We start from the raw sequence: 12,545 nt of genomic DNA, 5'->3' as shown, positions 1-12,545 counted from the left end.
AATAAATAATAAAAAGTTCAATAAATAATAATAAAAAGTACAATATTTACCTCTAAGATAAAATTTAGTAAAAAGTACAATATTTGAAAAATACAATAAATAATAAAAGTTCAATAAATAATAAAAGTTCAATAAATAATAAAAAGTACAATAAATAATAAAAGTTCAATAAATAATAAAAGCACAAAAATAATAACAAATACATATTTGTATTATGTATTTACATAATAACTATTATTTATTATTTTATTGTGTATTTACATATTTATCATTATTTATTTACAATATTCGGCACGTTGACCACGTACTGCGTCAGTGCGCGCTGACGTCACCACGCAAGGACGTCCTCGCACAACCGCATTGTTGTTGGGGAAGAGAAGCTCGGGCAGCCGCTGAGCTCTGCCGCTTCTAACCGCTCTCTGACCGGCCCGCTGACCTGCCAATCACCCCCCCCCCCCATACTCCCCCTCCACCTCGTCGCCCTGGATACCCCGTCGGTCGCTCGCTCGCTGGACTCGACTCGGTGCAGAACTGGATGCGTCTGAAGGCCGCGCCGCCATTGCTGCTGCTGTTCCTGCAGAGCTGAGCTGAGACTCCGGTGAGTGCTGCCCGGTGACCCCCCTCTAACAACCCCCCTCTAACAGCCCCTCTAACAGCCCCCCCTGCAGCCTGCACTGGTTCCACTGTGAAACCAGTGAAACCAGTGGAACCAGTGGATCCTCAAACCCTCAAACGCTCCCAGCGAGGCTGCTTCTGGTTCTGCTGGTCGCCATCTTTGCTGCGATGCTAGCAGGCTAGCGTTAGCATGCTAACGCTAGCCTGCTAGCCTGCTGCGTGGACGCAGTGTTCTGACGCGGTCCCGACGGGCCCCGTGACCCGGCAGGAGGACGCTGTCCCGCGGGGCCCGTCCCGTCTGCAGAGCTTCAGCTCCGTTAACGCCGCTGTGCTGCAGAGAGGAGGAGCTAACGGAGCTAACGAAGCTAGCTCCGTTAGCTCCGTTAGCTTCGTTAGCCGACCGAGGAGCTGCTGTGAGCCGGTTATGTGCAGCCTCAGCCCGGTGGAGGAGTGATGGGAGCATGATCTCTGGAGGGACACACACACACACACACACACACACACACACACACACACACACACACACACACACACACACAGCACACACACACACACACACACACACACACAGCTACACACACACACACACACACACACATCTGAACACACACATCTACACACACACACAGGCACACACACATCTCCAGCTACACTCACACACACAAGGGCCACACACCTCAAGCTGCACACACACACACACACACACACACACACACACACCAGGGCCACACACCACACACCACAAGGGCCACACACACACACACACACACACACACACACACACACACACACACACACACACACACACAAGGGCCACATATCTAAAGCTACACACACACACACACATCTAAAGCTACACACACATCTAAAGCTGCACACACACACACACACACACACACACACACACACACACACACACACCAGGGCCACACACCTGCAGCTGCACAGTTTTGGTTAGAAATAACTTTATTAGCAAAGTGTGTGTTGACACTTTTTGTCTCCAGCTGTTCTCAAGCCGTGCTGCAGGCAGTAGGAGACGGAGTGGCACAATATCCTTCATGTGGTTAAATCTGACTTTTCTGTGCCATGTGACAGACGCTCTGCATTAGTAATACATTGATAGATTGATAGACCCGCGGAACAAGTTTAAAACACTGGAACTAAAATGACTCGCTGTCCAAGTTGTGTATTTTGTCTTTACATATTTGTCTCGTCCTCTACGATTGAAGAGTTGAAGATATCGTGTAAACAATCATTACTGCAGGTTCTGTTAGGCTACGTCCGCACTACTACGTTCCCATTTTAAAACATGTATCGTTTGCTTTGTTTACACTGAGCGTCCACACGACTCCGGAGTTATAGGGCACCGAAAACAAAGGTGCTTAGAAACGCTGCAAAGCTGGTTTACTTTGAAAACTCTGGGGTTACCTCTTATTGTGGACAGGCGGAACCACGAAAGCAGGCTGTTATTGGAGTGGTGTCCAGCTTTGTTATCTTTCTACTTTCCATTTTCCTATTAATGCTTATTTTGTTCTGCACAACTATTGTGACGTTCACAAAGAAACTGTAAAGGGACAAAAGCATAAATGCTCTCCAGTGCGACAGAGACTTCAGCCACCAGCACAGCTACGAGTGTACAAACACACAACAACAAAACAGTTTGAGTAAATAGAGGAAGATTATCGAGGAATATACTAAGTATCAAGCACATCCTTTAATTATTAAAGAGTACTATAACACTGTCATATTTCCTGTAACTAAGCAAACAATCTACTTCCTGTTCAAACCGGCAACCGCATGCCCAGTGTATGTTATTAGTCATGTGTTAGTCGCTTTAGGCGTGATAGTATGGCTGGAAATCATTTGGAAAAGGAAGCTGAAAAGCCGTGTGGACAGACACCCTTGTTTGTTTTCAACAAAAACGTATTTGTGTGGATGAAGCCTCAGACGCAACACACACTGATCTGTGCGCTGGAGGTTTCCTCGCACACTTAAGAACATACTTAAGTTGAGTCTCTGACGCTGTTGTTTCATTTGTCTTGTTTTCAGGGTCTTTACGTCTTCATAATGAAGAAGAAAAGTCGTCATCACCGACCCCCGGTGCTGAAGAGGGATTCGTCTCCAATCAAGCCGTCGCCCAACCGGGAGACGCTGACGTACGCGCAGGCCCAGCGGATAGTTGAGCTGGAGGTGGACGGCCGCGTGCACCGGATCAGCATCTACGACAAGATGGATGTCATCGGCGACGACGACCCCACGGCGCAGGAGATCATGGAGTGTAACAGCAACAAGGAGAACAACGAGAAGCCCCAGCAGGTCCTGGTGCGCTCAGTGCGCCTTAAAAACAACCAGCAGAAGAAGAACGCCGCGCTCATGGCCACGCACAGCAGTACTGGCAGCCTGTTGGAGCCAAAGGTTAGAACGGTTGAATACAACCTGCCGGTGGTGCCCAAGAGGCCGGCGGCGTATTACAAATACACGGAGAGGACGGCGGAGGAGTTGGACGAGGAGGTGGAGTACGACATGGACGAGGAGGACTACGCCTGGCTGGAGCTCATCAACGACAAGAGGAAGAGCGAGGGCGTCAGCCAGGTGTCGCACAACCTGTTTGAGTTCCTCATGGACCGCTTCGAGAAGGAGTCGTACGCGGCAACGCAGGGTCAGAGCGACCAGCAGTCGCTGGTGGACGAGGACGCCGTGTGCTGCGTCTGCATGGACGGAGACGGAGCCGACAGCAACGTCATCCTCTTCTGCGACTCCTGCAACATCGCCGTGCACCAGGAGTGCTACGGCGTGCCGTACATCCCCGAGGGCCAGTGGCTCTGCCGACACTGCCTTCAGTGTCCGGCGCGTCCCGCCGAGTGCGTCTTCTGCCCCAACAGAGGCGGAGCCCTGAAGAAGACAGACGACGGCCGCTGGGGCCACGTAGCGTGCGCCCTGTGGGTGCCCGAGGTCGGCTTTTCCGACACCGTTTTCATCGAGCCCATCGACGGCGTTTGCAACATCCCGCCGGCGCGCTGGAAGCTCACCTGCTACCTGTGCAAAGAGAAGGGCGTGGGCGCTTGCATCCAGTGCGACAAGATCAACTGCTACACCGCCTTCCACGTCAGCTGCGCCCAGAGGGCCGGCCTTTACATGAGGATGGAGCCCGTGAAGGAGGTGACGCCGTCCGGCAGCGCCTCCTTCTCTGTGAAGAAGACCGCCTACTGCTGCAGCCACACGCCGGAGGGCTGCGACCGCCGGCCGCTCGGCATCTACGAGGAGCCGCACCCGAAGAACGGAGCGTGCCACAAGAGAGCCGACAAGAGGGGGAAGTCCCGGGCCAAGGGCTGGGCGAAGAAGAAGAGCAAGAGAGGCGAGCCTGAACCGGAACCAGAGCCCGAGACCCCCACCAACTCTGGGCCCAGTATCACTGCTTCAAGGTAGGCGGGACTCCCAGAATGCATCTCTCACATACATTAATAGTGTTTCCTGCGCCGGTCGAATCAGTTCCTAGTCATTTAGACCTGATCCAGATAACAAAAAAGAAGTATATAATATGTTCAGCTCGGAAAGGTCCACACATTTATACAAGAAACATTAGTAAAGTCTAGTTTGTAATAATAACATTATACTCACCAAGTTAATATCTGTAAATGGGGGAATCAAGAAGTCTGACGGTTCAAGAAGTACGAGCAGTCGGACCATCATTACAGATATAAAGTCACAGTCCCAAAAACAGAAGCTTGTCAGACAGAAGCTTGTATCTGTTCAGGTTAACCCCTCTGAAATGACATGTATACATTGATTCATATCTCTCTCTCTCTGTGGCTCAGTTTCGACACCATCCTGAACCAGGTGGCGGTCCAGAGGAAGCGGGTGTTCGTGGAGCGGTTGCTGAGCTACTGGGTGCAGAAGAGGCAGTCGAGGAACAACGTGCCGCTGATCCGCCGGCTGCAGGCCAACCCTCAGCCGCCGAAGATCAAGCAGATGGTCAGTGCTGCCGACACTCACTCACAGGGAGCATCATCCTTTACTGTCGTTCTTCTTACCGAAAAGTTTGTGCGTTTTTCCTGCAGGACCGTGCGGAGACGAACAAGGCGCTGAAGGAGCAGCTGAAGGAGTGGCACCGCCTCCGCCACGACCTGGAGCGAGCTCGTCTGCTGCTGGAGCTCATCAGGAAGAGAGAGAAGCTGAAGAGGGAGGAGGTAGAGTCGCTTCATCGTTTACTACTGAAACACTTAAATAGAACAAAAGTTACTTTTAGTGAAGGCTTGTTTTTGTTGTGTAGCTGCTGAGTTTCACCAAAAAAACTCCCAGAATTCACTGATAACTTTGATTTCTGTTCTAAAGGTGCTTTCAGACAGAATGAGAAGTTAATTTTGACTTGTGTTGTGTTCTTAAGTACTGACTAATATTCAGATTTTTTTAAATAAGATTATTTTGCCAATTCGTATTTACTTACTAAGAACTATAATCCTATATTTCCTTTTACTTTAATAAGTTATTGTATAAATTAATTAATGATTAATGAATATATAAATGATTGTATCTTTCCTTCAATATTTTTATAACAAATCTTATACTATATTACTACCCATGTTGTAAGCTTCTTAGAGCTAGTTTTAGGATGTTAAACGTGTCATTAATCTCGTTTTTGATGATTGTTAGACCTCCAGTTTATTTTGGACTAAAACTAGCTTTTCATCATCTTCACTCACACTGAAAAACTTCCACAAAACAACATGTTGTGTGTGTCATGTTAATGCTCGACTATCATGCAGCGGAGGCACATGTTTGTAAATGTGACCAAAAATGTAATAAAAAAATATGAGACTGATTGACAGGTCACCAGTCATGGCCGACAAGGTGAAAACTGTAGGTTCCTTCGATCGACAGCTAATCGGTCGGTGCATCTCTAGTGCTGACCATTAGTGGAAAACAGCTATTTTACAAACACTGACTTAAAAACCGTCTGTGTGTTGTCCCGTCAGATGAAGCTGCAGCAGTCGGCGCTGGAGGTCCAGCTGACCCCCTTCAACATCCTGCTGAGAGCCGTGCTCAGTCAGCTGCAGGAGAAGGACCAGTACAGCATCTTCGCTCAGCCCGTCAACACCAAGGAGGTCAGCCGCCATGTTATCTTTTGTCTGTTTGATGATCTGCTTTAGAGGAAACGTTTTAAATGTGTTAAACTCATTGTTTGACAGTTAGGGAAGTTGTTCCCTTGACTAGAAATGTTACTGATTTCTGGTTGCCCTGATGAAACCCATCGTATCATTTTACCTTTGAATCAGTATTGTCACAGCCAAAGTTTTATTTTTCTACTGTTATTACCAACACATCTCTTCCTGCTTGTGTTTTAATGCAAATCATTTTTCACATAAAAGTGAAACAAGCGTTGGGTTGACAATGCTAGCAGTCAGCTAACAAACGCTTGACTCCTGTCTTGGTTAAGTTTTCATTTTAACGGAATCCTGTAATGAAAGTGAACGCGTTGCCCTCCGTCTCCCGCAGGTCCTCGACTACCTGGACCACATCAAGGACCCCATGGACTTCTCCACCATGAGGAAGCGCATCGACGGCCACGAGTACCGGAGCCTGGAGGAGTTTGAGGCCGACTTCGACCTCATCATCTTCAACTGCATGAAGTACAACGCCAAGGACACGTTTTTCTACAGGGCCGCCCAGCGCATGCAGGACCACGGGGGTCCATCCTCCGCAGGGCCCGCAGAGAGGCCGAGAGAATCGGCTTCGACTTCCCCAGCGGGTTGCATCTGCCCGAGGCCCCGAAACCGGAGACGCCGCCCACCTTCTCCTGGGAGGAAGGTAAGTCGACAGAAAACAGTATTTGAAAAATGTTCTTCATTAAAATCTCCAAAATCAGCTGTATCAGATAATACTGTGACCATGTCATGTGATCATCTGTCTCTCCCAGTGGACCGGCTGCTGAGCCCCGCCTACCGTCAGCTGACCCCTCTGGAGGACCAGCTGAGGGAGCTGCTGGAGAAGCTGGACCTGAGCACGGCCATGAAGCACAGCCCGTCACGCAGCAAGAGGCTCAAACTGCTCAAGAAGACCATCACGGAGGTCCGCAGCGAGATGAGCCTGAAGAAGTCCCACAGAAAGCCTCCGCCGGCGCCTCCGGAGCCCAGCGCGACCCCCACAGAGGAGAAACCACTACCTGAACCCCCAGCAGAGCCCCGCACGCCACAGGAGGAGAAGCCTCCGCCCTCGCAAACGTTTGAGCTGTTGACCTCACTGTCGCGGGTCGACGTCTCGCCTGGCGACGCGGAGCCGCCGCCCCCTCTAAAGGCCACCAAACCCAGCACGGACTGTTCCTCCTCGGAGCCCGACGACGACACCGACACGTCTACCTCAGTGCCCAACGGGCACGCCCTGGACCCGCTGCTCCCCAACGGCGACCTCCACGTCGACGCCTCCGGCCCGTGCAACCGGCGGAACAACATCCTCTTCCGCAAGTCCAAGAGCGCCAGCCCCCAGAAACCAGTCAAGAGCCAGGAGGCGTCCGCTGTGTCGCCGCCGACGTCGCCTTCCCTCGGCGCCAAAACCTTCCTGTCCGTGGTGATCCCTCGATTGGAGACGCTCCTCCTGCCGAAGAAAAGACGACGCAGCAGCAGCGCCGACGGCGAGGAGGAGGACGAGGAGTCGCCGATAAAACGCCTCGGCACAGGTACTGACTCAGAATGTTTCAGCAAAAAAAAAAATAACTGAAATGTGGAAGAAATCATTTCAATGAACAGAGTACGAACCCTAAACTGCCCTGTGACGAGTTTTCTGTTTTTTTTTTCTTTCCTTCAGGAATAGCAAACGGTTTTGTGGTGGAGGACGAAGAGATCTCACCGTCTCCCCGCCTGCTGGAGCCTCGCCGCCGCTGTGCCTCCGAGTCGAGCATCTCCTCCAGCGGGAGCGTCCTCTGCGGCACGAGGTGAGTCCAGGAGGAAACGTCCAGAGCCGTGCACTGACTACGCACAAAAAAATACAAAGAACTGTTTCTTCCAGTTTGATAACATTCTGCTGACCCCGTTAATAGCTGAGGACTCAGTGGCATCTTGAAATCTTCTACACGCTGCTTTATACTGGAAGGTCTCGTTCTATTTCCCACGTATGTACTTCTATAAGAACACATATGAACCTGTCCTCTATTTTTGTCATGTGTTGGTTCATAGAGCGCTGCAGGAATTTATCCAAAAACCCAGAAATTAGTCAGCATTTATCACAAGAGATTTTAAAGCATTGTTGAAATTACATAAAATACGGCAGTAAAAACCCCTCTGCTGAATTTAGAAGCTTTATATGTTTTAAAAAAAGGCAGTTGCTAACAAGTGGCTAACTTCTAACCAATCGGAGGCCAATGCATCTCCCTAAATCCAACAGAATTTTAAGTCGACACTTATGCTAAGCTACTGGTGACGGGGTTTTAAGAACACGAATAAGCTGTATATTGATTATACAAAGAAGGACACTTCATTTTGTGATTCTTAAGAAAAAGGAGGTCTTAAAATTCTTCATTTGAGTAAAATATTTTCCAGCTGAATACATTTTTTTTTATTTACAGGATATTCAACCTTTGTTTCTTGACAAAGCATTTAATATTCAATACTTTTTTCATTACAAGGTTTGTACAAAGGAAATAAATAGTCCATGAATGAGTATACAGATAATTACAATCCCTCTTCGTCATTTAGAAGGTTGGTTGATGGCTTTTTGCCGGGTACACCAACAGTCTATGGGCCTATTTCTTGGTTCCACTCGTCGTCTTTTTGATTTCACAGATTATTTTGTTTGTGCGCCCTCTGGCGTTTCATAGTACAAATATTGGGGGTATAAACGGCTCCCTTCATGCTCGGAGCTTGCACGCCGTCTGCGGAGGCTCGCACTACGGCGCCATGGGTGATTATAAAGTCCCCTCCCCTGCACTCATTGGTCAATTGGAACCATTTTATTTTATCATAAGCAATAATGTGAAAAATATATAAATCAAAATATGTAGATGTGAATTCAAAAGGACGACGTTGAAATTAAGAAATTCAGATTTTTACAAGAAACCGAGCGTGTCCTTCATCATCCTTTAATCTAAACTTTGTCCTGTCATTTATGTTTTAAATAATAATAAATTAAAAAAAAAGCGTCTTCCTCATTTAGCTTCCCCACCTCGTCTCTTTCAGCACCGTCATCGTTTCTAAAAGCGGTAAAGGCCGCTCGCCGGCCGCTCGCCGGAGCACCGTGGACGACAAGAGCACCCTGGTGACCTGCATCGAGAACGGGGAGTTCACCAAAGCGGCCAAGATCTCGTCAGGTGAGCAGAGCGACGTCCGTCCGCCCAGTGTCACCGGCATGAAACCGCATGGCACGCTTTGATTGGTCAACTCCTCGCTTTTATTTACTAAACTTATTAAAGAGTCTCTTATTGTACAAATTTATGTGTGAGCACACGTTGGTTTTTTTTTTTTATGTCTGTGTTGCATCAGTTTGTTTTTCTACTGTTCCACCTGTGAGACCCAAAGAACAGTGAAGTTGGTCTGTTTTAAATAAAACCTTGAAATGACATTTTCACCAAACCAGCAGCTCTCTGCTTCTCAGACTGGGGGGCTTTAGAGGCCCTCGATAAAGTCAGCGGAGACTCAAAGCTGCAGGTTTCAGTCGTAAAAAGGAAGTGGTTAACCAGTGGCAGAAACAGGAAACCTGTGAGGGAGAAGGCGGAAGTGAAGTGAAGTCCGTTATTTTCTGCGAGGGTTCAGTGAAGTATTGGCTCACATCATGTCTGCCTAACAAACAATATCCAAACAGTTTGTCTAAGAGCCGACGAGCAGATTATCTTTGGTTCAACATGTTAAGAGCTTACAAAATACATACGCAATGTTGATTGATTAACCTCCTAAATCTGACAAACTCGATTTTACCCAAGCTAATTAATCCAAAATACCAAAAGCCCAGACTCAAAACAGTTAAATTCATGAGCTTGAATTATAGAGAAGTCTCACTCTGTTGTGATTTCTTGGAACAACAAAAACATGTGTTTTGAACACTTCTCTTTGCCAATAATAAGTAAAGCGTTAAGCTTTGTCTATACTCGTTTATGTTCAACGCTCTGTTCGTTTCATTATTCTCCGAAACGCCAGAGGACGTACGAACAAAATGAACTGTGAAGAATCAAAGACACAACAAGTGTAACTCATAGATACGCACATAGACTGTAGGTGTAATGTTATAAAACTTTATAAACCAACCTACACAATGCCGAGGAGGGATTGTAATTATCCGTAAACTCATATCTCATATTCATGGACTACTGTATTGCTGTCAAGTATTACATGCATTAACAAGAAGCAAAGGTTAGATATCATGTTAACAATTTCATTTGGCAGCAAAATATTTGCTAAACTGAAGATTTTTAAAGACCTCCTGTTTTCTAAAGCATCTGAAAACGAATTGGACTTCTTTTCCAGTTTAAATTAAGCCTCAGAGCTTAGCGTAGCTGTGTATTGGGCCTGAACATTTCAGGCTTGAGGCCAAGAATTAAAAAAGAAATATATATATATATATATACCCTGTTTGTGACTCATCAGGTGTCTCTTCAACAGTTTTTTTTTTTAAAGTCAGTCTTTAAAAAACGTTTGTGTCCTCTGTGTGTTCAGACTGTCTGTTTGCATTGAATACCTCATAACTTGCTTATCGTTGTTCCTGTAGAGGTGTGGAAGCCCTCCGCCGCTCCTCCCTTTGTTCTGGAGCCTCTTAAACTAGTTTGGGCTAAATGTAGTGGATATCCCTCCTACCCCGCCCTGGTGAGTGAGTGCTAGCTAGCTCCGCCCCCTCTGTGTCTCATTACCCATCTGCCCCCTCTGCCATCGTGCGTGCCGTAGCTCGTGATTTGTGCTCGCGGCCATGCGGGAATCCTCCAGACTGCCTGGTGTTTGTGTGTGTAAAATCGGCCGCTTCCGCTCAGAGCGCCTGCGTGTCGACTCGGCCGTGCATGCTTGTGTTTTTTTTTTTTTAAATCGACCGCGGTTTCACTCAGTATCCATCCCGCTCTTTTTTTTTTTTTTTTTTTTTTTTTTTTTTTTTTTGTTGCTTTTTGTGGCCGTCACAGATTGTGGACCCCCGAGCGCGGAGGAAGAGGGGTCAGCACAACGGGGCGGAGCTTCCCCAGCAGCCCCCCCCGCCGCCGCCGGACGTTCTCAGAGCCGGAGAGCGGATGCAGTTCAGGTCCGCAGAGAAACTCTTCCTCGTCCACTTCTTCGACAGCAAGCGCAGCTGGTGAGACACTCACCGACTCACTGAGAGAGTAAAGTAGAGGAGTAGAAAAGCTGCGTTTTCAACACGTTTTAATAACTGAAGATTATTTTTTTGTAGACGTGAGAAGTCAGCTTTTCTAGATCCTGATCGACATAAGTCCACTTCCTAGATCTACATATCTTAAGATAAAAGGCCGACACGGATTGCTTTAATTATAGTGTAGCATTTTGATCCAGAAAAAACCCAAACATCTGGTTTGACACTCGTTTTCTTTTTTACAGATACGCATGTTTTTGATCCAGGCAGCTAATGATTATCGCCTCGGTTTTGTCTTGATATTTCTGGAACATTCAGTCACTGACATCCTGAGTCACAGGTCCGTCGTCATCTGGAGGAAAGACAGGAGTGTCATCAGCATAAGCACGTTGATAAATGTGGAGATTCAGCTTTTCAAGATCCAAATTTAAGATGATAAAAGAAAACATCTAAACATCTGGTCTGACGCTCCGTTTTTACAGTTTTATGTATTTTTTTCTAATCTGGGCAACCAAAAATAATCACCTCGGTTTGGTCTGTTGTCATCTGGGGAAAGACAAGAGTGTCATCAGCATAAGCACGTTGATAAATGTGGAGATTTGACATCCGTCCTCTTACTAGACCTACACATTTTAAGACGATAAAAGGCTGACGCGGTGATGGTCCAAGAAAACATCTAAACATCTGGTCTGACGCTCCGTTTTTACAGTTTTGTTTGTTTTTCTTATCTGGGAACCCAAAGATAATCCCCTCGGTTTGGTTTGTAGACAAGCATATCATCAGCCTAAGCACGTTGTTATATGTTGAATTATACATTTTATCTAAAGCAAGTTTTAAGACAAGTGTTCTTCTGAATGTTGTGAGATTCACACGTGATTTGTCAGTAACATCTGTTGGGTAAGTGATGTCATCACACTGACCTCTTGTCCGCTCTCTCTCTCTCCTCAGGCAATGGCTTCCTAGATCCAAGATGGCTCCCTTCGGGCACAACCGGGCGCTCGACGAAACCAAGCTGACGGAGGCTCGCTCCTCCTGCATCCGAAAAGCTGTGCGGCTCGCCTTCGAGCGAGCCACAAACCACCGGAACCGCACCGGTGGCGAGCCGGGGCTGAGCGCCGGCCTCTCCGCCTCGGACTGAACCTACCCCCCCCCCTCCCGCCTATACGCACACACACACACAAACACCCCCACCACCTCTAAAATCCTCCCATCATTCATCTCTCCTCTTTCAGCCTCTGTTTTGAACACAGTCACAAGCTGAGACACTCAGTTTCTGCCTCATACGCACAAAAAAACCTTACATATACACGTCATGTTTACCATTTCCTGCAAACTGGAATCCCCCCCCCCCCCAGACCCCCTCCCCGTCCAAAATACTGTAGCTGGTGATGTCCATCTTGTTTTTGTCAAAGAGCTATGCAACGACAACGACTCAGTTAGCGGGTGCAAAAAGTTTAACGAGAGAGAAAAGATTTTAACAAACCTGGGCTGTGAGAAGTGAAAAATCACAGGTCCAAACCTGTTGAATGTGTCGGATTTGACCTCTGACCTCCTTAAAAATGTGCTGCAAGACTGCTGCAACAATCTCACTGCCGTGTGTGTGTGTGTGTGTGTGTGTGTGTGTGTGTGTGTGTGTGTGTGTGTGTGTGTGTGTGTGTGTG

At 47.5% G+C, this 12,545-nt stretch overlaps 1 protein-coding gene across 1 annotated transcript; it reads left to right on the top strand.

Moving 5' to 3' along the window:
- Positions 1–472: 472 nt before the first annotated feature.
- On the top strand, positions 473–11,935 carry LOC129108269 (bromodomain-containing protein 1-like). Its single transcript, XM_054620000.1, is given in 12 exon segments — positions 473–598; positions 2,665–4,037; positions 4,431–4,587; positions 4,674–4,802; positions 5,589–5,717; positions 6,109–6,301; positions 6,304–6,420; positions 6,530–7,285; positions 7,414–7,540; positions 8,781–8,911; positions 10,703–10,869; positions 11,833–11,935. Coding segments are annotated over 11 exon segments (3,276 nt in total). The 5' UTR covers positions 473–598; positions 2,665–2,682; the 3' UTR covers positions 11,848–11,935.
- The last annotated feature ends 610 nt before the right edge of the window (positions 11,936–12,545 follow it).

Source organism: Anoplopoma fimbria, chromosome 19 (assembly GCF_027596085.1).
Source record: "Anoplopoma fimbria isolate UVic2021 breed Golden Eagle Sablefish chromosome 19, Afim_UVic_2022, whole genome shotgun sequence".
Classification (NCBI taxonomy): Eukaryota; Metazoa; Chordata; class Actinopteri; order Perciformes; family Anoplopomatidae; genus Anoplopoma; species Anoplopoma fimbria.
The sequence above is the reverse complement of the archived record's forward strand: the minus strand, read 5'-3'. Positions and strand labels throughout refer to the sequence as shown.